This window comes from Microtus oregoni, unplaced genomic scaffold, assembly GCF_018167655.1.
Source record: "Microtus oregoni isolate MIOR12 unplaced genomic scaffold, Mior012 000029F_ref0000214, whole genome shotgun sequence".
Classification (NCBI taxonomy): domain Eukaryota; kingdom Metazoa; phylum Chordata; class Mammalia; order Rodentia; family Cricetidae; genus Microtus; species Microtus oregoni.
In genome coordinates this window covers 12,663,857-12,691,634 of record NW_024543088.1, presented here as the reverse complement: position 1 = coordinate 12,691,634, position 27,778 = coordinate 12,663,857, and the positions used below count along the sequence as shown (strand labels likewise).

The window sequence follows — 27,778 nt, the reverse complement described above, 5'->3', positions numbered from 1 at the left end:
TTTTACTTGTGGGTAATGCCTTTCTTTTATACTAATATTCAAAAACATCACTTAAAGTTCCCTCTCTCTCTCCCCATCTTTATTTATTGTGTATATGTTTGTGTGTGTGAGGGCAGGTACATTTGTGCTCAGTGTGTGTAGATTGAAGAACAGCTTTTTCAGGAGTGATTCTCTCCTTCCATCTTGTTTTGAGGCAGAGTCTCCCTTGTTTCTGTCGCTGCACTGTACTCTGGGCTAGCTGAACTGTAAGGTTTAGACTTGTTTTCCTATCTCTGCCTCCATCTTGTTATAAGAGTTCTGAAACTGTAAGTGTGTACCATTACCCCTGCTTTTTAATGAAGGTTCTAGGGAATGGGCTTGGGTTTTTAGGCTTGCATGGCAAGCAGTTTTCTGTGCCATGTCTCTCACATAATTTTTTTTTTTTTTTTGATTTTCGAGACAGGGTTTCTCCGTAGCTTTTGGTTCCTGTCCTGGAACTAGCTCTTGTAGACCAGGCTGGCCTCGAACTCACAGAGATCCGCCTGCCTCTGCCTCCTGAGTGCTGGGATTAAAGGCATGCGCCACCACCACCCGGCTCACATAATTTTTTTTTCTTTTTTTTTTATAATTTTTATATTACAGAAAAACTTACTGTTTTGACCTATAAGAGATTATCCTTATTGCATCAGTGTTTTGTTAACTTTTCATTTAAAAATTTCTTTCTGTGTAAGCAAATCTTTGCTTCTTGTACTATGTCATTTATCATCTATATTTTCTGTTAATGAAAATTGGGTCTAGACTGAAAGCTTCATTAGCTGTAAGTGAACAAACAAGTTTCAAGATGTGTTTTTACAATTTATTGGGGTTTGATTGTTCGTTTTGTTACAACCAGCTTCCAGCAGAAAATATCTTGTATTTTATGTCTGGTGTATGTCTTGTTTTTCGTGGCACTTACTGAAAAGATACTACAATTTTTGTTTTAAACAAAAAGATGTATTTCTTGATACCAAATATTTAAATTTTATTTGTTTTTATTTCAGCAAAACAAGCTATTGATCAGGGGAGATCTCCAGTTATAATAGACAACACTAATACACAAGCCTGGGAAATGAAACCATATGTGGAAATGGTAAATAATGACATGCAAGTTTTGTCATTTTATTCTTAACTTTTGTATTCTGAAATTTTGGTCTATTTGATCTTTATTATTGACATTTTCCCCTTGTTTTCTAAATAGTTTTGTTGGGTTGGTTTTTTTTTTTTTTTTAGCTTAAAAATTGGGAATGGTGTTTATGATGGTTTGAATGTGTTCTTCTTCTTAGTTACTCCTGAACTTGAAGATAGTAATTGGAATTCTTTCTATTACATAGTCTTAACATTTTTCTAAGCCACATTTTACCAAGAAATATTTTTCTTGGTTGAGTGCCCTTCCTGTTGTCTGATGAAACTTATATCTGTGTGCCTTCTTTTTCTTAAAAATCTTCTCCGGGTTTTGTCTTCTCCCCCCAATGTAGGCCATAGGAAAAGGATACAGAGTAGAGTTTCATGAACCGGAAACTTGGTGGAAGTTTGATCCTGAAGAATTAGAAAAGTAAGAGCCTCATTTTTATTGAATTCTTATCTTGTTTCTTTAATTTGTCTTTGTGTGTTTGTTTTTTTTCTGGCTTTGCTTGTCATCTTGTCAGTTTTGAGCAGGGGCTGTTTGTTTTTTTAAGAGGAACAAGTTTTTGAAGAGCTTTGCCTTGTCAAAATTCATAACTATCTTTTACTAAATGTGCTTGGTTCTTTTTCTTAATGTGAATTCCTTTATTAAGTTTATTGACTGGGGTGATGTGACATTAGAGCTTCTCCCTCATCCCACATCATGTCCGTATTGGAGGCCCCTCACCAGCTTTTGTCTTGTGTTTTCATCTTTCTATAATTTCATCCCAAGAGCCTTGGAATCGCAGTGTTTGGGAATTCCTTTTTCTCCCCCCAGGTGGTAGGTAATGTGATGCATTTAGCTTGTTTATTATCCCATTGGAGTGTGTGGCAGTATGTCATTTCAGACATCTTAACATGTCTGCTGCACTGGCTTCTCTGAATGGATGGTTTCCTACCAGGAAGATTTAGGGTTTGTGAGTTTGTTTCTGAGTTGTTTGGAGGGTTTTTTTTTTTTTTTTTTTGGTTTTTCGAGACTCCCTTTTTAAACTGACTTTTTCACTCTTTATCTTCCATCAAAGTTTGCCCCTTCCTCCTGCTTAAACTGCTTTTATTTTCTTGTGCTGTTGATAGAACCCTAGTGTGCACACTGTAATCACGTTCTGCCGGCATCCTTAGTTTTCAGGCTATTCTTTTTTTTTTTTTTTTTTTTTTTGGTTTTTCGAGACAGGGTTTCTCTGTGGCTTTGGAGCCTGTCCTGGAACTAGCTCTGTAGACCAGGCTGGTCTCGAACTCCCAGAGATCCGCCTGCCTCTGCCTCCCGAGTGCTGGGATTAAAGGCGTGCGCCACCACCGCCCGGCTTCTTAATTGGAAATTTAAAGCTAAAGATAGTTGAATCATGGTATATAAGTGGCTGAGTGATTAAATTGTCCTGTAGTTATGGCTTCATTTATGTTTGAGAGACGACTTGTAACTTAATAATTTGTTTGCTTGCTTGCTTGCCTGCCTGCTTGCTTGCTTGCTTTGTTCTGTTTGAAACAGGTTCTCACTATGTAGCTTTGGCTGTCCTGGAACTCACTATGTAGACCAGGCTAGCCTCAAACACAATGATCCACCTGCCCCTCCCTACCTTCTAAATGTGCACCACCGTGACCACTGAAGTAATTTTTTAATGTAAGTTAACAGTCCACTTTATTTTAACTGGTGTGTGGCATAATTTGAATTTTGGAAGAATTGGGTAGAATCAAATCACTGAATTTGGCATCTTGTGGATTTAGTCATATTTTATTTTTTGTGTTTGGGATTGAACCCAGGGTTTCAAGCATGGCATAATAGGGATCTAACAGTGATAAATTCCCCTAGCCCATTTCCTGCCAATTTTTAACCTTGAATCTGTTCTATTTTTCCCTTCTGTCTCTGTTGTTCTATTTTACACTTAAGTGTAAAATATCAGATTAGAAAATTGGATTTTTTTTATGGCCTATTTCTAGAAAAAATGAGTTAGTAAAGTAAGAACAATGCCACGAATATAAAGCCTGTTCCTGTGTGTTATCTTGTAGTCTGGCAGAGTCATATTATAGGAAACAATGAGAATAAATAAACTGTCCAAAGGCCTGAGTGTCAAGAACAGTTTTTAAATAACTTTTCTTGTCCCAAACTCATAGAAAGAAAAGTGTAGGAAGAGCTGTACTTGGTGACACATGCCTATAATCCCAGCACTAGGGAAACTAAAACTGAACAGGGTCTTTACATGACACACATACTTAGCTGTCACCTTTGTGAGAATGCGACTGGCCCCTCAGCAGCAGTTTTATGAGTCTTTTGGGGAGGGTGGTTTTGATTTTGGTTGTTTTTTAACCTGATAATCTCTTACTGCTTCTATTTTTGAAAGTTTTACCATGTAGTTTTTTTTTAATATTACGGTTTAATTTTGCCTTTTTCAACTTTCATGTGCATATATAAATAAAAATCATGTCTATTCTTTATATCTAATTTTTCAATGAACATCCTATTATATTTCTAGTAATAAGGTACTGGTTATATAAAATCTTAGAGTACAGCAGGAAAACCTGGACATAGTGGTACACACCTTTAATCTCAGCATTTAGGAGGCAGAGGCAGGCGGGTCTCTGTGAGTTCAAGGCCAGCCTGACCTACAGACTGAGTTCCAGAGCTGTTTCACAGAGAAACCCTGTATGAAACCCAGAAAAGAAGAAGAAAAGAAAAAAAAGTAAACATCTTCTATTTCACTGTATACCTCCTGTTTTCAGTATTTCTGTAAGAAGCTGTAGTCACTTCACTTTGTATAAATCTTCTTGTATAAAGCATGAGCAAACAAAGTATGTCTTCTCATGTTTATAAAATACCATTTAGACTTTATTCATTAACTGTAAAATAGCTGAATCTCTAAACCTATATTTTCTTTTTTAAAAAAAGATTTAAGATCCATTTCTTTCTTTTTTGTTTTTGGTAGGAGGAATAAACATGGTGTGTCTCGGAAGAAGATTGCTCAGATGTTGGATCGTTATGAATTTCAAATGTCCATCTCTATTGTGATGAATTCAGTGGAACCATCACAGAAAAGCATACAAAGACCCCTCCCTCTCCCGGAGGAGCCGAGGTGGGGAGGCTCTCTAGACTCACAGGGTCAAGCACCTGTCACCGATAGCTCTTAAGTTGTCTGGCTAGCTGACATGCTGATTACTTTGAGAACAAAGTAGTGAGCCTGTCTTCATTTTGAATAGCTTCAAATAAGAAGAAAACCACTCTTATGTTGCTCTACAAGAGTGTTCCCTTCAGTTGTTTAGATCCTAAAGTACAAATAAAAATTGCATAAAATTGTATTTTAAACGTTTTTATAATCTCTTGTGATAATACTTGTGGTTATTGTAAATACTACAATGAAAAGGGAACTAGGATTTTTTTCTAAAACTGAATTTTAAACTAATTATCTATTTTAAATATTGTTGAACTGCTTTTTTAATAGTTCATACTTTAAATTTTAATAAAAACCAACATTTTCCCATCATTACCCTAAATATACAGAAATACTAGCTTTTTATACAATACTTTATAGTTGATTACTTTAATTTGGCATGCTAGTGGATTATGTTTCAACTAATTCATAAGTGTGACAACATTAGCTCTAAGCCATAATTAGCATCTCGCGTAGTTCAATTTCCCAGCAAATGTTAGGCAGTAGGGATATTAATCATCTTGTGGGTCATCCATTTACATTCAGACCCCTTTTTCTACAGGGAGAGGACAACGGGTGGGAGGCTCTTTGCTCTCTGGGCTCACATAATTAAATTATTTATGCACGTATTCCTACTTGGAGTTTTAGGAAGGCTAGAGGCAAGGCAAGTCATATAGTTTAAAAAGCCTGTCAGTCAATTCTGATAATTCAGTTTTTTTGCTGTTGTTAAATTTGATGCAATATAATTCTGGCATAAAAATACTAATATTTTGGTGGCAGTGGTGGTACTCACCTTTAATCCCAGCACTCAGCAGGCAGAGGCAGGTGGATCTCTGTGAGTTTGAGGCCAACCTGATCTAGAGTGAGTTCCAGGACAGAGAAATCCTGCCTCAAAAAAAGGAAAAAGATTGGGGGTGGTTGCTTAGCACTGGTCATTTGTCCTGTGCAGTATTATTTCTCCTGGTTCCAGCTATGTTTCTTTACTGAGTAGCTTCCTTTATTAGATTATATTCCTTTTTTTAGAAATTAAAAATTTTGATGCACTACTTCATTTTTGATTCTTGTAAGTCATTTCCATCTTCAAACACAGCTTTGCATAGTCTGCCTATTGAGCAGTACAAGTAACTTCACCACTTCTTACTAGAATATATTTTTTTCCAGTTGTAGAAAATGTTTCTTTAATCTCTGGTTTATTTTTCTAAGAAAAATTCCAGATAATTACAATGTAATTTCAAAAATTAATTTATCTTGATCCTGTGTATGCTTTGCATGTTAATGCATCATGACTCTTAAATTTTTTCCTAAATAGCCTATTTTAAGTCATGTAGTCTTTGTCTGTTATTTTGAAACCTCTTGCTGTTTTTTGCAAGTTGTGAGACTGAAAACTAGATAAAGTATTGTCAGCTAGGTCTATTAATCATGTTGTCATTAGTGACTAAGTTTGTGATGGCTGCTCTTTACTTGCCCTGCTTTGAGCTGTTGATATTTGAGGAGATCTGACATATCTTCTTACCTTGTTCAGCACATGAGTATGTGTTTGTATATATTTGTTCATCCTAAGTAAACTTGTAGTAGGAATATGCTAACACATATTATACATATCTTTTTGACATAAGGTTGCTTTTTAATTTGGGTTTTTGTTGTTTTCCAGTATATTATTTAAATTAGCCCAGTTTGAAAACCACACTAAAAGGTTAAACTTAGGGATAGGTGAAGCAACTGTTGTATGCTATGTCTCTAAGAGACTTGACTTAGTGTAAAGAAACCCTGCCTCAAAAAAAAAAAAAAAAAAAAGGAAGAAGAAGCAGAAGAAAGGAAGAACCTTTATTTAGAATTGGAGAGTTGCTCTTCCAAGGGACCCAGTTGATTCCCAGCACCCATAAAAAAGTGGCTCATAAGCACCTGTAACTCCAATTCCAGGCACCCCAACACCGCTAGTCTCTGTGTGCTCCTGTACTCACACACATAGATGTCCTAATGCACACAGGATTTAAGGAGCTTCATTTGAGCCAGTGGTGGTGGTGGTGCATGCCTTTGATCCCAGCACTTGGGAAGTAGAGGCAGGCCTTTGGGAGATACAAACTATGAATAAGTACATTTCTAGATTTCTTTTACAGACTCAATTTTTATCTTTATGTATTTTGAGAATTAATAATCACTTAGAGATCATTAATCATTGCTGTGTAATTTTTAAAATTGTGAATTCTTTTTGAATCAGGGAAAATGGGCATTCTCAAAGACTTTTTAAAGATAGAAAATTACTTTATAGTTCTTCCAAGCATTGTGCCTCATTTAAAAAAAATAACAATAATGAGTTACTGTGGAATAAAAGATACTAACATCAAGTAATTATTGGGTGCTAAAAGCTAATAAAAGTATAAAATTTACCTGTTAATCTTAGCATTTTTTTAAAAATTTGAATGTAATTTTGATGCCTCTAGTGCTACGTGTCACTGTAGTATGGTTTCCGTTGCAAAGAATGTGTAGCCATTAGTCGCTGTATTTAAGATGTGTCACTCAGCTTCTATTCTAATTCTGTAAGAAGAAATAAGAACTTCTTGGAATTTTGTTTTGTTTTTAGCCTTTGAGTAAAAATGACTACCTAATTGATGAACACGTTTATGATTATCTTCGTTATAATTTTGTTAGTAAAGCCATCAAGTTGAACTTTGGCTCTGCTTTTCAAGTGGGAAGTTTTATTACCATTATTCCCCCCTTTAAAGAAAACATTGATTGTTTCATATATTTATCTGTTTAAAAGTAAATTTAAAATAAAATAATTGGGTTTGTTGTTGAAGTGATAATTGATTTAGGTACTTGAAGTTTGCTTATCTCTAATATAGATTATTGAACTCTTCTAGTTTTACATATTGATTAATTTTTAAAGGATTCATAATTTCACTTTTATTTATTTATTTAACTTTATTATGTTTGTTGGTGTGAAGGTGTCAGATCTCATGGAACTGCATTTTCAGACAGTTGTGAGCTGCCATGTGGGTGCTGGGAATCGAACCCGGGTCCTCTGGAAGAGCAGTCAGTGCTCTTAACCGCTGAGCCATCTCTCCAGCCCCCGGATTCATAATTTCAAATGAAATTTATAGCGTCTAATTTTTCTTTGAAGTGTTCATATTTTATTCAGATTTTTATTACAAACCTGTCAGAAGCTAATTTTCTAAGTAAAGATAAATGAATAGTGTGTTGTTACCCATTTGGATTGTTGGAGAAACACCATTAGTTGTTACCGTCATTAGTAGTTTCTAGAGCTCTGTGTTTACTTCTTAATTCAATGGTATATAAATGTATACCGACATGAATCCTTTAACTGAGAAGGGCTAAAGTTACAGCTGTTGTTAATCTTTATTCCTCATACAGTGATGCATTACAGTCGAGTTCTGGAAAAGAATTAGTTTCATTTTGATACTGTGGTCATCCAGAAGAGATAATTCAGTGATAGTATAAAATACAGATTGTTAGTAATTTTAAAGTTTTATGGGTTACACAATTTATGAATATTTTTCTATTACATTTATTAGCTATATTTTTGTTCACTGGGAGAGAAACTAAATTAAAGTTAGGCAGTTGACAAATACACTGCTGGAGATGGCTGTTTTTACAGAATAATGTTGGCATGCTGGGTGTGGTGATGTATGTCTTTGACCCCAGCACCAGCAGCTGATATCTTTGAGTTCAAGGCTAACCTGATCTGCATAGCAAGTTCCAGTGTGACTATGTCTCCAAACAAAAAAAAAAAAATGGCATAACAATTTTTTTTTAAATTAAGGTACCATTAAAACAATAGCTTTGTATACATGCCAGATTTTTTTCTTTAGCCTGTCCTCGGGGTGGTAAAGCGCTAGATTTGTTGAAATACGTTGTAGAAGAGCCGTTAGTGCTTATCTGTGTCTATTGGGGTTTTTTGGTGGTTGTTGTTATTTGCTTGTTTTTGTAAAAACAATGGTTAGATAGATTTCATTTTAGTTGATTCAAATTGTCATGTTTGTGAGTGTTTTGCCTTCATGTATATATGTGCACAATGCATGCAATACCTAAGGATGTCAGAAGAGGATGTTAGATCCTGTGAGCTGCCATGTGGATGCTAGGAACTGAATCTGGTCCTTTTTGAGTGCAACCAGTACTCTTAACCACTGAGCCATTTCTCTGATTTCCAAATTGTTGACTATTTTAAGCCTAAAAAAAAAATTTCATGTGCTTTGTAAATTTCAGAGTAAACATTGATAGGTATGTAAGTATTGTGTGCCTCTAATCTTTAAAAACTTGTGGAAGAATGATTATAACTGACAGTGTCTAGATTATAGTGAATGGAATATGTGTGTAAATGATGATTTAGAACAGTCTCTTTATGGAAATTCTTAATACATTGTCACTGTCAGGTTATGCAGGGGAAAAAGGATATTGTGTCACAAGTAACTCTTAGTGGTTTGTTTGTTTTTGCATTTTTTAATCATGCCAGCAGGTGTGTGACGTGTGCCATTGCACTCATAGAGGTCAGAGGACTGCTTGGAAGAATAGGTTCTCCCATCATGGGAGTGTCTAGAATCAAACTCAGGTAGTTGGGCTTGTTGGCAACTGTTTTCACCCACTGAGCCATCTTGCAAGCCCCTGAGATAATTCTTGGAAAAGATCGTTGCAGTAAGGAGAGTGATTCTTCTCCTTTCTTTAAAAAAACAAAAAACAAAACAAGTTTCCTGTAGCCTATGGCCTGTGCTGGCTTCAAACGCATTGCATAGCTGAGGATGACCTTAAAACTTAGATCCTTCCTGCTGCCACCTCCCAAGTGCTGAGGTTACAGGCAAGCGATCATCATTCTTCCTTTGATTGGAAATTTTTAATTTTAGATTATTTTTAGACATTATTGGAAGTTTTAGCCATTTTTATTAGGAATAATCTGTTTTTCTTCAAATATCTCGTACTAGTAATACTGCCACATTTCAAGTGTAGTAAATATTTCAATGATTATATACATAATACACCTCTGAGCACTTGGTTTGTTAACTTCAGGAAACTGTACTTAAAAACAAAATCTTTTATGTAGTTTGGTCCCAGCCATAGTGTAGGCCCTAATCTTAGAACTAGACAGAATCACATTAACCAGCATTACTCCTGTTTGTTGGTAACTGACAACTTTGTGTTGAGGGTATTGTTCTAGCTCTCTTGCTCTTTTTTGTTTGTTTGTTTTGGTTTTGTTGTTGTTGTTTGGCTTTTAGAGACACAGGGTTTCTCTGTGTAGCTCTGGCTGTTCTGGAACTTGCTCTGTAGACCAGGCTGGCCTCGAACTCAAGAGCTCTGGCAGCCTCTGATCCTGAGTGCTAGGATTAGAGGCATGGTCTAGCATTTAATAACTTTTTTCTTGCTTGTTTTAAAGTTAAAGCACCTTTTGTAAACTAAAGGGGAAGATTGAGAAGTTTTAGAGAAGCTCCTGGGTTGTTCTCTCAATGTATTTGTGGTTACAGTTGTTTTTGCATTTAGTAGAGTTTGCTAAAAGGCTGATTTGGTTTTTGTTTTTTCCTGGAGGGGAGCAGTATTGTAGTCTTACTTGTATTTTCATATGAAAAATCTAAAATTAAAGTTTTACTCTTAGGGTAAATGAATTCATCACAGCTAATAATTATACCATCCTCACTTGTCATTGAGTACTCTGGTTTGTTTGGTTTGGTTTTTGTATATCAAAATGAAGGAAAATTTGTTTCATAAAGGCTTATAGTTTCTTTTTCTTTTTTCTTAATGGTCTTTAAAGTCATGTTTCTTTTTTTTTCATGTAGTCTTTCTGTATGTGCTTTCCTTTTCTTCTGTTTTCTGCTCAGCAATCTTCCTGTAACTGCATGACATTCTTAGTGAGGATGATGGGTAAGTCCTTACAAAACAATGTAGCTGCTTTTTCCTTCCCCTGTTCCACTGAACTCCATGTCTGCATGAACTTCACCTCTGGCCACACCTCAGCAGTTACTCTCTTTGACCCTATGGGTTAGTACAATTTTGATATGAAATGATTATTGTAAAGGCTTATTTTTTTTAAAAAAATCCATTGTGATACTCTTTGATTGAGATAATGGTATAATAATTTGATGTGTAGATCTTAAGGGGAAATTTTTCAATAACAAATTGCAGTGCTGGGAGATTGCAGTTGATAGGTTGTAGTTACAGACTAATGTTGCAGAGTTCACTGTTACAGAATGTTAAAGCTTCCTCCAGAACTGCAGGCCTCAGCGTACTAACATTTGTGTAAATAACTAATGTCAGTTCAATGCCTGTCACTATTGAGCCACAGTCCTAATATGGGCTTAAGTTAAATGATTTATTCTACAAATTTCTCTAGTAAAGATGGGAAAATTCATATCTAGGGAGGACTATATCTCATATCTTTAACCACACAGTCCTCTTTCCGATTTAGCTATTTTTTTTCAAGACAGAGACATTCCGGTGAAGAATTTGGTGCATCTTTACAGTACTTTCCACAGGACTAGAAGCTATGTTGAGGTTTCAGTCAAGTTGAATGATGATCTGTAAGTAGTTATTTAGAATTCAGTTTTTGAAAAGTCAAGATTGAAAATAGAGAATTTATACCATTTAATGTTTAAATGTTTTATACAAATTATATATTAATATAAAAATATTCATAGTTTTAAAAATATGTTCATATTTACTGTTGTGTTTTAATGTTTAACATTTTTACATTTCTTATTTTAATTCACATTTGAAATTTGTAGTATTCAATAAATGGATTATTGAATTACATAAATTGGGTTTTTATTCGTGCTTAATTTTCAGACAGCATTTCCTAAACTAGGTCAACATTATTTATACATGCTGTTATTTTTCTGTTATGCCTGCCTACTGTCTTAGCTGTATCAACTGTGGGTGTTCTGAAAATCGCATCCATTCTCCTTTTTAATGCTTTAAGTTAATTTTCCAAAATTAAAGAATAGAGAAGGCAGTATCTTAAGTTAACTTTATAAATTACATAGTATTAAATTATAAGGAAAATGTTTATTCAATGAAGAATTCTTTGAGTATTTAGCTTTGTTTTAACTAAAAATATTAATGAATTGGGTCTCATTTCTTTTTTAATTGCTTAAGAGTATGTTAGCTTTTTATCATTTATTGACAGTAGTTTAGATTTTGCTTTGAGTAGGAAAGACTAAATGAAAGAAGATATGGCATTGGTTTTATGAATGGATCATGGTTACTTTTAGCTTAGGAAACTGGAAAGCAGTACATGTGGTCTTGGAAAATAGTGAATTACAACATGGGCTACAGGTGCAGTTGTAGTATATTTATATTCCAGTCAAATACAAGCATAGAAATGGGCTAACATTTCTGAATAATTACAAGTAGTGAAAAATTATTTCCTAAAATTCTAAGGAATAATATCTAAGGATAGTTTTTGAAAATGGTATTATTCCCCCCCCCACACACACACATACCTTTTTATTTGCTGTTCAAAAACCAGTAGAGAGTGGAATGAAATAAGGAAGCTTGTTGCATTGTCAAGAATTTCAGTGCCTCAGACACTTGGATCTTGTTCCTTTGTATCTGTGGCATCTGTACAGCTTTGTTCTTTAACAGAAGTCAGTAAACATGAATGAGACCTGGGCCCCAGGCTTTTCCCTGAAACAATCAGATAGGGAGGAATCATTGATCAAAATAGAGCAACTTTTCAGGAGTGTGTTATATAATCAGTCACATCTGGTACTGCAAGGTGTGTCTAGTGTCATACTAGAGCCTTGTTCTCCTGATTGATGTTACCAGGAGTCTCGAGAGGTGTTTGTGAACTATGATCGAGGCTTCTAATACCAGTGAAGAGAATGATACTGCTTTTGATTATGTCTTTTAAGTCATTGCTAGTTTTTAGCACTTCCTAGGCAAATCAACAAAAAAGGTACCTATTCTAATCTTAAGTGATCCACCTAAAAGATCATGAGTACTTTGAGAAGTTTTCCAGAGGACTCTGGATTGTGACCCTCAGTATAAATTCCAAAAACTTTCTCTACTCCTACCTCTCCCAGAATCCCAGAGCATGAAGTTTGAACATAAACTTGTGTGACAGTGAAGAGTGAATGTTTCTAATGCTTATGTCTACATAATTATCTTTAAAATGCATATAACTAGTTTATTGTTTAACTGATTTAAGCTAGTGAATTCCACTTTAACTTTTTTTTTTGTTTTTGTTTTTTTATTTGTTTTGTTTTAGGGCATTCTTTAAAATGTCCACAGGATATGATTGTAGTAGCAAATAGTAATTTATTACTGAGTATTTGGTCTGAGTTCACATTTACCCTGTCTGCACTCCTTTTCGGTAGAGGGTAGCTCTTTCATTACTGTGGGTTCTACCCCCTGCCTTGTCAGGAATCACAGTTATTCCCAGGTCTTACTCCACTCTATAGCTTCAACCACCCGTGTCTGAGATTTTCCCTTCAGCATTCAAAGTCAATCAGGTCTCTGTTCATTTTTTTTTCTTGGTATAAACTAAGAAAACCTATAAACTTCATTTCTTCTTCATTTGTCACTGATTCAACCCATTCATACTTTTATTTAACTACCTTAGAAGTCTCCAGTGTGTTCATTTGTATTGATAAGCATTATTCATTGCCTGTCTTGTTTGGCTATTTTATAGCATTTGAGTTTGAGTCTTTGCTTTAAGATCTTTAACCTTAGCAGGGCTGACTCAACAGGTAAAGAAAGTACTTTCTGCTCCAGCCTGAGACCTCAGTTTGTAAGAGTGGAAAGAAAACCAGCTCTGTTATGTTGTTCCCTGGCTTGTGTGCTGTGACACATCCTACCCCACCTCCATTATAACGAAAACAGTTAAAGCTTGAGAGGTGGCTTAGTGCTTAGAAGTGCTTGGTCCTCATCCAGAAAATGAGAATGTAGTTCCCAACACCACATCAGGTGCCTCACAACAGCTCCAGCTCCAGGGGACTGGGCGACGACTTCTGACCTTCACAAGTACACATACAGTCACACACATAAATAAAAGCTGGACAATATGTTTTCATATATTACATGCTTTTTTTGACATTGTGGCTTCTGTTCATATCTTTGATTGTGTTTCTTATTTTCCTTTGCTGCCTTTTATTGCCCTTACTCTTTGGTTTTCAAATTCCTTGCATTTCAGTTCTAGAAAGTATTGTATTCTTTCTCTTAGCCTCTCCAGTGATCTCATTATTTCTCATTTGGATGTAGCACCCCCTGCCTTTTGCTTTGCCACCCTATAGTTTTTATCTACACAGCAACTAGGTTAGTCTAAGGGTGGTGTGTCTTGGAGCTTGACTTGGAAGTAAGTGATGAATATGTATCTCCATACACATTAGTTAAAACTCTTAAATTCTACATAATCTGGTTCTTGGCTTTTTTGTTTGTTTGTTTGTTTTGTTTTGTTTTTTGAGACAGGGTTTCTCTGAGCTTTGGAGCCTGTCCTGGAACTAGCTCTTGTAGACCAGGCTGGCCTCGAACTCACAAAGATCCGCCTGCCTCTGCCTCCCCAGTGCTGGGATTAAAGGCGTGCGCCAGCACTGTCCTGCTCTTGGCATTTTTTAACCTTGTTTTATACCAGTCTTCATTTACAATATTACTGTCTGTACTGTTCTTTTCAGACATGTTCAGCTTGTCTATGCTTTAAGCACTAGCTATTTTATCTCTTGGGAATGCTAATCACTGTTCTTCCTATGGCTACAGTTTTCTCAACATTCAGGTATCACGTGAAATCTCATCTACAGGAGAGACAGTCCCTGACCCAATTTTAGAATAAAACGTCCCACCCCCTTCCTCTTTACACTTTCCTGTCATCATAATGCTATTAAGTATTATTTAGTTTTGAAATAGTTTTTCACTATGTAGCCCTGGCTGGCCTAGAACTTGTGTAGAACAGGTTGTCCTGGAACTAACAGAGATCTGCCTCTAAAATTCTGAAGTTCAAGACATGTCCACCATGCCTGCAAGAACTTGTTTGGTTCATAGCTGTATCCACAAAAATATAAACCAGTGCTGCTTATATTGTGGGAATGAACAGTGTTGGCCCCAAATATATATATATATTTTCCAAATATATATTTTTATACCTGTCTTTTGGCCTCTAATCTGTACTGAATTATCCAACTTTTCCTTATTAAATCCTGAAAGTCTCCTGTAAACCTGATGATGTCTCTATAATAAATCTGGGTCTCCAGGATTTCCTGGAAGAATGTGTAAATTTACCTTGCAACTGGTTTTTGCAAACTCAAAACTCAAAGTCTCCGTTGATACTTTCAGTCCATCAAAAGGGATTTGTGAGTTTTGCCACCTAAACTGTCTCCTGACTCTGTTCTTAAACAGCCAACGTTCCACAGGTTTTTATAAAAGAATACCCATATTGTCTGTGTCTCTTTCTTGCCAGGAGTCTTTTTATAATATAATAAAAACTCCAGTTTCCCCCATTATTCTTAGGACAGTCTGATAACCACAATGTGGTAATTAAGATGCTGGATAATGTCATCCTGCTTTCTCATCCATTGCGGACCTTATGTCTTCTCTTTTTCTTTACCATCACTTGAATACACCAGCCTGTCTCCTCTTTCTCAAAGTTTCTGTATACATATCCCCTTCCATACCTGTGTGTACAGTCCAGGGTTGATGAGTGCCAAAATACATCTTCTGTACATTCTCATATACACTTCCTTCTTCACTTGCCTGTGAGCAACACCACCAAATTGCCAGTTATTTTTAATTCTGTGAGTCAAGAATTGTATTTGTCCAGCCCTCCCATTGCATGATCATTTAGTATGTTGACTGGAAAAAGTGTTATTCAGTATTCAGATAATAACTGGAAGTAAGTTATTCTGACTTATTCCAACTTGTTTTGGGCTGAACTGTGATTTCTTAAGAGCATACATTGAAATTCTACCCTCTGATGCTCAGACTGTGCCTGCATTTGTAAATAGTATCGGAAGTAAGTAAGACTATGTCCTTAAAGAGGCAATTGATTCAAAGACTTACTCAAAGGCTGAGTATATGAAGACACAGAGGATGGTAGTCAGATCATTGCAAGCAAGAACAGTATATGCTCTTAATCACTGAGCCATTTCTTCAGTCCCCAAATTATATTCTTAGGTTTTATAGAAAATAGTATACGTGCTGGGCGGTAGTGGCATACGCCTTTAATCTTGGTGCATGGGAAGGAGAGGCAGGTGGATCTCTATGAATTTGAGGCCAGCCTGGTCTACAGAGAGAAATCTAGGATAACCAAGGTTACACAGAGAAATCCTGTCTTGAAAAACCAAAAAAACAAAAAAAGAAAAGAAATGACTCCTAAGTGATGAATTTGAATATGTAACTATACTTTTGAGCCAGGGCTATCTGCAGAGAGGGGAGAATAGTGGGGGATAGAGAGAAAATAGTGTGAGAAGCAGAGCAGGGAGGAAACAGAATAGCAGGGTTATAGGAAGAGTGAGTAACTGGGGGGAGGGAAGCCTGTGACCTGGAGAGACTTGAGGGTAGGGGAGGAGGTGAGGAGCGCTAGGATCCTACTAACATGGACTTTAAAATGTGTAACAGGCATTTGTGAAACTAAGGGAGCTGGAGGTCTCTGTGCGCTTTGATAAGCTAGTAGCCATATGTCCTTTTTGCCATAGGTAAGGGAAATGACTCCTTTAGGTAGACAGGAACAAGCTTCACAAATTCCTAGGGAATGCTGGCTTTTAGCTAATCTACAGACATCCTCCTGTCGTTCAGGTTGAGCCTGTTTCTGGATATTTGGGTTGCTTTTTGGAGTTTGGGGGATTGAAGTTTCCTTTGGACCTGACACTGACTGTGTGGGGTCAGGGGATCCAATTCAGATTGTTGGGTTGGTAGCAGGCACCTTTATTTCCTGAATCATTTTGCCAGCTTCTTAGCTGAAAATTCTAAGGAAAATACGGTGTGGCCTTTTCTTTATTTTAGTTGCTTACGATAAAATGTGATAGAGGTAAGCTGAGGAAGGACCTGTTAAGCCCAAAAGAACCAAAACTTGACAATTTAGAAAAATACTCAAATCATATTTAAAAAATTACAAAGAATGTTCTGGAAACAACAGCCGGTTATGGCTAGATACTTGTTCACTAAGGAGATTAGCTAATATATATGGTTTGTGGATTTAGATAGCCATGTTAGCAGAAACTAGTGAAAGCCAGAATAGAGAAGGACTTACATTAGGAGGGTTGCTGCCAGTTGAAGCTTAAGGGTCAATACTGAGACAAAGAATATCTCTTGAGAGTTTGGGGATTCTAACGGATGTAGAAAGCTAACTGTTTTGTTATTCTTCATCAAAAGGGAAAGAAGGATCAAGAACATATCATCAGGGACACCATTATTACCACAGAATCAGAGAGGTCAGCCCTTGTATAAGTTAGTCCATTTCCTAGTGTGAAAGAGGTGTTTTACTGCCCTGGGCTTAAAAGGCGCTCCATTCATTAGGCCAAACAATATTGTGTGGAACTAAGAAAGATTTTCCTTCCTTTTAAACAGACTTGCTAAGTAGCCTAGGGTAGCCTCAAACTTACCCAGCGTCAGTCTCCCTTTTACTAGGATTATAGGTGTTACCTATTATGCCTTGCTCAAAGAGGGTTGTTCCTGGGACTTAGAAATCTAAGGGCTAGGGGTGAAACTCAGTTGATAAGATTGCTTGCCTAGTGTGACCAAGGCCCTAGGTTCCATCCCCAGTTTTACACATAATGGCCATGGTAGTAGATTGAATCATAGCACTCAAGAGGTGGGGGTAGGAGGATCAGAAGCTGGGGGCCAATCTTGGCTACAAAGGCCCTGTCTCAGAAACATCATCACCAATAAACCATCTAATGGCATTTGCCTTGCCAGACTGCAGGACTTATTGTGGCTTGCCATCATTTTCTGATTCTTGCTTTTGGAATGGGAATGTCTCTCCCATGTTTATCTTACCCTGTGAATTTTGGAAGGAGATAACTTTTCTGGCTTCACAGACTTGTAGCAGGAGAATTCTGCCTTGAGATGAATCATGAGTCCAGCCATACCTGATTTTAATGCCATTTAGATGAGATTTTGGATGTAACAGTTGATAAAATGGGTCAAAATTTGGGGGCTATTTGGGATAGAATCCTATGCATTTTGCATGGGAGAAAGACAAATTTTGGTAGGTCAGAGGGCAGAGTGTTGTACTCTAGATGGTGGCCAGCCTCAACGTGACTGAGAATGTGACTGCATGTAGAAGGCCTGTGAAGAGGGGGTAAACCTTAGGCAGAGTCTCGCTGGCCTGGAACGCACACCCCGGTTAGGCTGGCTGACCAGTGAGCCCTAGGAACTGTCTCCCTTTGGCCAGCACCCACCACCATGTTGGGTTTGTGTTTTGTTTTTTTATTTTGTTTTCTACACTGTGAGTTCAGGATGTTGAGCTCAAGTGTCTTTGTGCTTATGAAGCATCTGAATCATCTTTCCAGCCCTAACTTAAGTTCTAAAATGTAACCTGCAGTGTTTCTAGACTTGCATGAACTATTGAACACATTATTCATGTGAGTGGTGAGAACAGAAAAAAGGTTAGGTTCTTCTTACATATGAATGTGGTGGGAACCTGATGGCTCTCAGACATGGAGTAGTCCTGCTTTACAGGATAAAGGTTTTTTTAGTCTAACAACTGTCTCATTCTTGTCTTTGTATCCTTTAGGTCTGACTCAGTGCTAATATGCATTCCATGGATCAAACACACTGACAGCAATAACACATAGGTGTTGAATTAAGGGAAGAAATAAAAGTACTTCCTCAGAGTATTTGCCCTAGATGACAAACATCATTGTCTATACATTTCAACTTTTATAGGTAGATTTTAGGAAGTTACTTTTCAAGCAAATGATACACATGTCTTGTTCTGGGTCAGAGGCATGGACATGATTTAAAATTACCGCTATTTTTATCTTAGATTGTAAAAGTTGACTACATGGAAAATCCAAGGCAAGGTTGATTAGTACCTTGTTCTCTTAAAGGCTTGTTAAAAGCAGACTGAGTACACATTAGGATAACAGCCTTAAGTGACCCCAAGATATTGTGAGGTCCAGCAAAGGTAATAGTCTCTCAGACTTAAAGAGAGAGTGTCATAATATTTCATAGCTACACATGTAATAAACAGTGTCTGTGCTTTGCTTTAGTTTGTTTTATGTTGGAGCTCAAACCCAGAGCCTCATGCATGTCAGGCAAACACTACTGCAGAGGTTCATCCCTAGGCCTTGATAGTTTGATGCAGGAGTGAACGGTTTTCTACCCGCAGTCATTTATTTTATTTATTTGTTTGTTTGTTTGTTTATTTATTTTGGTTTTTCGAGACAGGGTTTCTCTGTGACTTTGGAGCCTGTCCTGGAACTAGCTCTGTAGACCAGGCTGGTCTCGGACTCACAGAGATCCGCCTGCCTCTGCCTCCCGAGTGCTGGGATTAAAGGTGAGCGCCACTACCACCTGACACTTTTTGTTTGTCTGTTTTGAGACAGGGTTTCTCTGTGTATAGCTGCCCTAGCTGTTCTGGAACCTGCCCTGTAGACCAGGCTGGCCTTGAACTTAGAGATCCACCTGCCTCAACCTCCCAAGAGCTAAAATTAAAGGATTAAAATTTTAAAGGATTAAAATGTGCACCACCACCGCCTGGTTCAAAATTTGGTTTTCTTACAGTATTTTAAACTTGATCATCAGCCCCTTTGTTAAGGTGATAGATAACCCATGATCTTTGATGATGCTACCACCATTGGTTTGTTGTGCTTTGACCTATGCCCAGAAGAGCTGTTTAGCACACTGATGTGAACATTCTGAGCCCACTGAACGTCTATTCCTTTTATCATCTTTTACTTCATCTTTCTTCCATCCTTGAAACTAGTTCTTCTTAGGTATTCTAGTGAAAGGTAAGTCTGTCACTTTCTACTAAATATTAAAACTAATGGCCAGCAAGATGGCAGACTGGGTGAAGGCACTTGGTGCTAAGTCTGAAGACCTGAGTTTGAGCCCCTAGAACCCACAGAATGAAACCACTATACTTGCCCATTGGCATGATCCCCCCACATGCATGCACATGTGCACAAGATTACACAAATAATTGTTAAATTTCTATTTTTTAAAATGAGAGATAATTAAGAAAGGTATTAAGAAAGCAGAGTAGGCTAAAATCTGCAAAATAAAAGATGCTTTAAGTTTTAAGAAGAATTTTAACGCCAGGCAGTGGTGGTACACACTTTTAATCTCAGTACTTGGGAGATATAGGCAAGTTCTGTGAAAGCTGAGAGAAAGAGGTAGCTCCAGATGGAACGTCTGAAGCTAGCAGAGGCTGGTTTATAAGGGCTGAAGAAAGACACCATCTCTAACAAAATTGCAGGCACAGAAGCAAATGTTGACCAGACGCTGTAGCCAATCATCCAGAAAACCTGGCTAAGGTATTGAGTGAAAGTGGCCACACTAAATAACCTTTCCTGTAAATTAAGATGTTTTCTATTGGAAGAAGATACCATATAGAACCACTCATTTATTTATTTATTTATTTATTGTGTATACAATATTCTATCTGCATGGATCCCTGCAGGCCAGAAGAATTGCACTAGACCTCATTACAGATGGTTGTGAGCCACCATGTGGTTGCTGGAAATTGAACTCAGGATCTTTGGAAAAGCAGGCAATGCTCTTAACCACTGAGCCATCTCTCCAGCCCCCCATATAGAACCTTTATGGCTATTAAGAAGCCCTGGCCCTGGCGGTGGTGGCACACGCCTTTAATCCCAGCACTCAGGAGGCAGAGGCAGGCGGATCTCTGTGAGTTCGAGACCAGCCTGGTCTACAAGAGCTAGTTCCAGGACAGGCTCCAAAGCCACAGAGAAACCCTGTCGAAATACCAAAAAAAAAAAAAAAAAAAAAAAAAGAAGAAGAAGAAGCCCTGGCTTCAGAACTTCTCTGATAAGCTAAGTGTGTCATTGAGGTTGATGGCAATTTAGGAAGCAAGCCTAGTGCTTGCTTCCTAAATTCAGAAGTCCTAGGGCTATTAGTCATTCGGAAGCTGCCCTGTCTATGCTGTCACCAAGCCTTGATGACAGCTCACCTGATAATAGTTCAGCATCGAGACCTGCTGAGAAAGAGCATTCCTTGGCTATAAACCTGGCATAAATACATGAGATTGTTTTCCTCGTGCCTACTCAAAATCCATTCTACAGCACGTGAATCAAGGAGTAATTCAGGCTTTCAAGTCTGACTTTTAAAGGAACACATGCAAGGCTCTAGCTGCAGGAGTGAGTCCTTTTGTGAGTCTTACCAAAGCAAACCAGAAAGGAGGAAAGGACTCGTCAGAAGAGGTCTCTGAGAACATTTGTGATTCACGGGAGAAACAAAATTCAGGAGTAGACTTCCATCTCCAGTGGTGGAATAGCAAGAGAACTAGAGTTAGAAGGAACTTGAAGTGGCTAACCACAGTCTCCTGTAAAATGTGACAGTTGGGGGTTGCAGTTGCTTTGGATAGATCATCAAAGGAAAGTTCCAGGAGAGACTTGTTCCTTAAGAAATATGAGTATTGGTAAAACAACAGCAGACAATTTAGAATATTGTATCAATTTAGATGGTAAATAGGCCTTTGAGAGGCTAGACTTCAAAAGTTTTAAATAAGTCATGAACTGAATGCTATCAAACAGCATCACGTGTTAAACAGAAGAGTCAATCAATATGCTATCATTTTAAGACACTGACATGGATCCCACAACCACCAGCAGCTACCATCCTGATCAGCAGCTGATCAGTATCAAGACAGAACTCATCAGCAAAAACAAGTTGTTTCAAGTCTAGATGGTCATTAGTTGTTTTTTTTTTAAGTCACAAGTACTCTCTATGTACATTTAAAGAATAATAATGCTGCCAGCAGTGGTGGCCCTAGCCTTTAATCCCAACACTCAGCAGAGGCAGGCGGATCTCTGTGGGTTCAAGGCCAGCCTGGTCTACAAGAGCTAGTTCCAGGACAGGCTCCAAAACTACAGAGAAATCCAGTCTTGAAAAACAAAGCAAAAACCAACAATCCTGGGTGGTGGTGGTTAATCCCCACACTCAAGAGACAGATGCAGGCAAGCCCATCTCTGAGTTCAAGGCCAGCCTGGTCTACAGAGCTAGTTTGAGGACAGCTAGGGCTATACAGAGAAACCCTGTCTTGAAAAAACAAAAAAGCCATTATGTCCTTAAAAATTAGACCTCATCTGCTAAGAACCCAGTCACAAAAATGAACTAGTATGGTGTGAACAGGATATACTACGATCTAGTGTAAACATGTCTTCTGTATTTGGCAAAACCAAAATGTGTGATTTGCTCTCTTAGGTACAGAATCAAGCCTCAGGAGCTGTAAGACGGTTGTCATTGGGAATGTTCACAAGGCGCTTGTGGGAGCTGCCTCAGAGATACTTAAGGCCATTGGAAGATAGAAACTTCCAATATGCTGTAGAATTTCAAATAACATGATGTGAAACTGCAGTTTTGAGCAAGTGACCTAGTTTTCTGAGATTTCCTTACAAATGATAATACCTTAATAACATTACAATGGTGTGGTATATGTTAGTGTCTCAGCTGAAATCTTTAACAGTTTAGTCATCAAGTACTGTAATGTTGTTTGCCTGTTTGTGATCACTTCTTTAAAAATTATTTTGTATAGTGTTCTGCCTGCTTGTATACCTGCACTGCAGGCCAGAACAGGGCACCAGATCTTATTACAGATGGCTGTGAGCCACCATGTGGTTGCTGGGAATTGAACTGGGGACCTCTGGAAGAGTAGCCTTCATCTCTGAGCCATCTCTCTAGCCCCTATGATCACTTTTTAATGCTTGAAATGCTCCAAGTATGGGCAAAGGAGAGAACAAACTAGTTAGCGATGCTCTGAAAGGCCCAGAAGAGCAAAGTTTGATTTTTTCATTATCATTTATCAAAGTTACTTATCATACTATATAATAATTCAATTTTTGATAGTGTACATTTTTTAAAAGTTTTGATTTTTATATATGTGTTTTGTGTGTGTGTGTGTGTGTGTGTGTTTTGCCTGCCTGTATAACATACATATACTACCTGTGTAGGCTGGAAGAAGGCATCAAATCCCCCTGGAACTGAAGTTATAAGCCACTGTGAGCAATAGTGTAGGTGCTGGGAACTGAACTAAAGTTCTCTGAGTGAGCAAGTTCTCTTAGCTGTTGCACCATCCCTCCAGCCCCTATATGTTCCCTTTTTATGAGCACTGGTGAGATTTCTTACACCTATTTTGTGGAAAAAGCAAAATAAAATCCATATTTTAGTAGGATCCTATAAAATTGCTATTCTTTTTGAGGCTGGACAATTCATATGCCTAATTGTTTATAATTTTTTTTTTTTTTTGATTTTCAAGACAGGGTTTCTCCATAGCTTTTTTTTTTTTTTTGTTTTTTTTTTTTTTTTGTTTTTCGAGACAGGGTTTCTCTGTGGTTTTTAGAGCCTGTCCTGGAACTAGCTCTGTAAACCAGGCTGGTCTCGAACTCACAGAGATCCGCCTGCCTCTGCCTCCCGAGTGCTGGGATTAAAGGCGTGTGCCACCACCGTTTTTGTTTCCTGTCCTGGAATTAGCTCTTGTAGACCAGGCTGGCCTCGAACTCACAGAGATCCACCTGCCTCTGCCTCCCGAGTGCTGGGATTAAAGGCGTGCGCCACCACCACCTGGCTTGTTTATAATTTTGTATGATGGGAAAAAATTATTTAGGCTGTCGCTTATGAGAAGCCCTGTCTTAAAAAAACAAAACAAAACAAAAACCAGGTGGTGGTGGTGGTGCTACAGAGAGAGTTCCAGGATAACCAGGGCTACACAGAGCCTATCTGGAGGAGGGGAAGGAGGGTTGACTTTATTTTTTTTTTTTTTTGTTTTTGTTTTTGAGGGTTGACTTTAAAGCTTAATGAAAATGAAAATAGTGAGCCGTCTTTTCCTGTCTCTTGTCTTTCATGGAAGAGCACCCCATCCACAGTACATAATGTTCTGTGTGATGTTCATGTACCCATGTGAAATTGCTAGTTAATTGCAGCCTGGGCTCCTGTGAATGAGTCATTCAAGAAGGGAACATCAGATTGAGCAGACGCAGGCTCTTTCTATAAACAGCTACGGAAGTGACACAGTTGTCAGAAGATTCAGCAGACAGGTGAGCAAGCCTGTGCAGGAGGGCAGGAGAGATGCTCATAAGATACTAGAATGTAATCATTATCAGCCTTTTTGCTTTTTAAAATTAACTCTGCTCTGAATTTTTTATAATGTGCAGTGTTCTTGCTTTACTTCTTAAATTCTGAAACTCAGAACTAGGAAAAAATATTTAGAAATGGTATATAAAACATGACTGTATTTGTTCATGTGTGGAATATACATTTGCAATTCCTGTATTTGGGAGGTGGAATTAATAGAATTGTAAGTTTGAGACCAGCTTGAACTACACTGGAGATCTTGTTGCAAAAAAAAAATTATATTAGTAGGAAGATACATACAGCATTCAGTAGAGAAAGGAAATCAAGAAAGGATAGCTTATCAGTTTGTATTAGTCATTAAGACCTTACAAGCAAAATGTGGGTCAGTTCTTATAGTGTAGATTTGATACAGAACTCCAGAGGTGGGGGAAGAGTACACGCAGATGTGTAGTCTTTGAATTAAACCCAGAGCTTATACATGCTAATAACACACTCTGCCACTGAGCTACATCCCCAGCACTTGAAGAAATGTGTGCTTATAAATTCATTCTTTATGGAAGCTTGGTAGACTCGCTGAAGACACAGCTCATAGTAGATCCCCAAGCCTGAAGTGGTGGGCATCTGTCCAGGCTTGCTTTGTTTGGCTGTACACTGTGGTTTTATGGTAAGGGTTTAATTATTGTGTTTTTAAATTAATACTATTTTTAATTATGTGCATGTATGTCAGGATATGTGCACATGTGTGCAGGTGCCCGCAGAGTTTGGAGATGTTATATCCCCCTGGTGCTGGAGTTACAGGTGGTTGTAACCTGACTGATATGGGTGCTGGGAACTGAACTCGGGATCTTCTGATAGAGCAGAAACTTCTCATCTATTGAGCTCTCTCTAGGCCTTTCTTTCTTTCTTTCTTTCTTTCTTTCTTTCTTTCTTTCTTTTTTAGACACTGCCTCATGTAGTCCACGGTGTCCACATACTCACCATATAGCTGAGCATAACCTTGATCACATTCCTCCTGCGTCTGTCTCCTGGGTACTGGCCTTACGGGGATGCACCATAACAGCCAGCCTGGGAGAGGGAATTTTTAGGTTGGAGTAGAACCTTCTTTCTCTATCTTGATTGTCCTTAAAAGACGTGGAGCTTGGTAGGAAGTGAGCAGAGGAAAATTGCTCAATTTATTCTGGCTTTAGTTGTAAATGCTTAGCAGAGGTATAAAGATTGAACCCATATACCCAACCAAGGAAGACCGTGGGAGTATAGATTGAGTGGAGACTGGGAAAGTGACCAGGCCCAGGAAGAGAGAGCCTATAACTATGCACACAACGGAAGTGTGGAAGAGAAAAATGCCTTTGTGTTTTGTTTCGGTTTTGAGACAGTCTCACTATGTAATCCAGATTCCCTGGAATTTATTTTTTTTAAATATTTATTTATTTATTATGTATACAATATTCTGTCTGTATGTCTGCAGGCCAGAAGAGGGCACCAGATCTCATTACAGATGGTTGTGAGTCACCATGTGGTTGCTGGGAATTGAACTCAGGACCTTTGGAAGAGCAGGCAATGCTCTTAACCGCTGAGCCATCTCTCCAGCCCCTCCCTGAAATTCATTATGTAGCCCATGGTTGCCATAAACTTGTGGTGGTCCTCCTGCTTCAGCCTCCAGAGTGCTGGAATTATAGGCGTGGACTACCATATACAACTCAGAATGCTTTTTTGTTGTTTTTGTTTTGTTTTCGAGACAGGGTTTCTCTGTAGTTTTGGAGCTTGTTCTGGAACTAGCTCTTGTCGACCAGGATGGCCTTGAACTCACAGACCCGCCTGCCTCTGTCACCAGAGTGCTGCGATTAAAGGTGTATGCCACCAACACCCAGCTCCTTACTTATCTTTAATACTGTACTAGAATTTATAAACTCTCTGCTGGATAGCCATAAAAAAAGCCCATCAAAGAACAAGAAGTGAGATAATGTGAGGCCTCAAAAATGATTGAAGGACCTTTACTGTGCTTGAGAAGTTATGCCATTGGGGAGTTGTTAGCAGAGAGATAGGGTCACTGACTTTAGCGCAGCAAGGATGCAGGCAGATATAGACCCTTTGTAGCAACTCCTGTGGGATAACTGTGACTCAAGTCCAGAGTTGGAGGCTAGGGAGATGGCTCAGCTGCTAAGAACACACACTTGCTTCACAAACATGAACCATTTAGTTCAAATTCCCAGAACCCATGTGAAAAATCAGATACGGTCATGTGCACCAGTAATCTTGGAAGCTAAAGGGTTGGTATCAAAGGATTACTGTGGCTTGCAGCCTGCTGGCTTGGCTCCAGGTTCAGTGAGAGACCCTGCCTCAGGGTAGTAGGGTGAGAGAGAGAGAGAGAGAGAGAGAGAGAGAGAGAGAGAGAGAACAGAATATCAGTGTCTTCCACTGGGCTCTGCTTGTACACAGCCACACACATGTACACAACTTTCAAAAACTATTACCATGAAATTAAGAGGTGTAAGTGTAGCTGGGTAGTGGCGGTACAAACCTTTACTTCCAGCACTTGGGAGGCAAAGGCAGGTAGATTCCTGAGTTGAAGGCCAGCCTGACCTAGAGTGAGCTCCAAGACAGCCAGAGCTACAGAGAAATCCTGTCTCGAAAACCAAAAAGAAAAAGGTGGAAGTGTAAGAGGAGGAGACAGGTTATTGAATGAGATAAGTAATCGGTATGAGAAATAGTGAATTGGGGTTTACCGTGGTCTCGGTGTTCAGCAGGAGGGCACATTTGGGAAGGAAACAGTTCAGGACATGTTAAACTTGAGGTACATGCTAGACATCCAGACACAGGTGTGTTCATCGTTCAGCGCAGTCTGAGCTGGAGGTACAAGTGGGTAGAGTCTGTGAGGCAGAGACAGGTGCCTACTGTTTAGTGTATATGGTAGGAGGCATCAGTGAGCCTCAGCCCCTTCCACTTAGTGTAAAGCCTATGCTAGACTTGACAGAAGAGGCTTCCCTTCCCAAAGCTGGGGAGCTCCCCTTACAGCTTCTATTGTCCTGCATTTGAAAATCTGCCTCTCATGCCATCTGAAAGTCCTGCTCTAGAGAAGTGGTTACAGATGAGATCATGAGCCAGACCTGGGGAACCACCTAGGAAGTCCCTGAGATGTTCCACAGAAGTGAGGCAAGTTCTTCTGTTTTAAATAGGTATTTCTCAGTCTAGTTAAGAGTGGCCTTTTAACTTTTCCCATGGACCAGAGATGTAGCTCAGTTAATAGAGGGCTTGCCTGTCATGTGCAAACCCCCAAGTTCAAAACCAGCACTACACAAAACTGGTGTGGCGCCTGCCTGTAATTGTAGCGCTTGGAATATGAAGGCAGGAGAATCAGAAGTTCACAGTCATCCTTGACCACATAGCAAGCTTAAGGCAGTCTGAGACCTTGTCTTTTAAAAAGTTCACACATGATAGTTTACTTTAGTACACTAAAAGTGAGTTACTAGGAAAAAAGATTAAAATACAAGTCAATACACAAAACTGTAAAATATCTTACCCAATACACATGAAATTACTGTTAAATTCTTTAAGGCCTTTTTTTTTTTTTTTTTTTTTTTTTTTTAGAGCAACGCAACCACAGCTTCTTTATCTTGTAAATAAGTAGCAAAACTCTCCCCATGTTAACATCTGTATGGTAGCAATTTAAGTTGCCCTGTTAGTAACAGTAGAAATAGGGGCACCTCTGAGTATTTTACCAATTAGGAGGCTAAAGACATCAGCCTGGCAGCACTGGTTTGGCAGCTGCATAAGATTCAAGGGGGAAGGCCTATTCTAATGAATAAACGTCTGCCATCTTAGTAGTGTAGTTTTCTGCCTATCTGCTGGTGCTCTGCTTTGGGGACACTTTAGTGTACTGATCTTGGTCAGGTATGCTTACCTTAGCGGCTGCATGTTTAATCAAGTTGGTTGTTTGTCTTAGCTTTATAGTTGCTGGGGTGAGACATCTCTCGCGGTAGAGTGGTTTCCGTCACCTAGCATTCCAGATCCTGTGACAGAGCATCAGCTCTTAGTTTTCAACTGTCCAGCATCTAGGTTAGGAGAAACTAAACATGGCAGGGTGTGGTACACACCTGTCAGCTGGCACGTGGGAGGCAGAAACAAAAGGATCACAAGTTCAGAGCCTGCCTGGCTTACACAGAGAGTTCAAGGTGACTTAGTGAGACCCTGTCTCCAAAAGCAAAGCATACAAGGGATGGCACCACCTCAGTCACAGAGGAGAGGGTTTGTCTAGATTGTGCAAGACCCTGAATTGATTCCTT

At 38.5% G+C, this 27,778-nt stretch overlaps 1 protein-coding gene across 6 annotated transcripts in view; it reads left to right on the top strand.

The window, feature by feature from the left end:
* The window catches only part of LOC121464728 (NEDD4-binding protein 2-like 2), a 72,852-nt gene that overhangs the window by 16,800 nt on the left and 28,274 nt on the right, over positions 1 to 27,778 (top strand). For 4 of the 6 annotated variants that reach the window (XM_041677764.1, XM_041677765.1, XM_041677766.1 and 1 more), the window contains 3 exons: positions 1,020 to 1,108; positions 1,494 to 1,570; positions 4,095 to 4,241. In XM_041677764.1, the coding sequence (XP_041533698.1) occupies positions 1,020 to 1,108; positions 1,494 to 1,570; positions 4,095 to 4,241 (313 nt within the window). Of the gene's footprint in view, positions 1 to 1,019; positions 1,109 to 1,493; positions 1,571 to 4,094; positions 7,111 to 10,740; positions 11,068 to 27,778 lie in introns of those variants that run through there. The other 2 variants (XM_041677768.1, XM_041677769.1) reach the window with 2 other exon arrangements.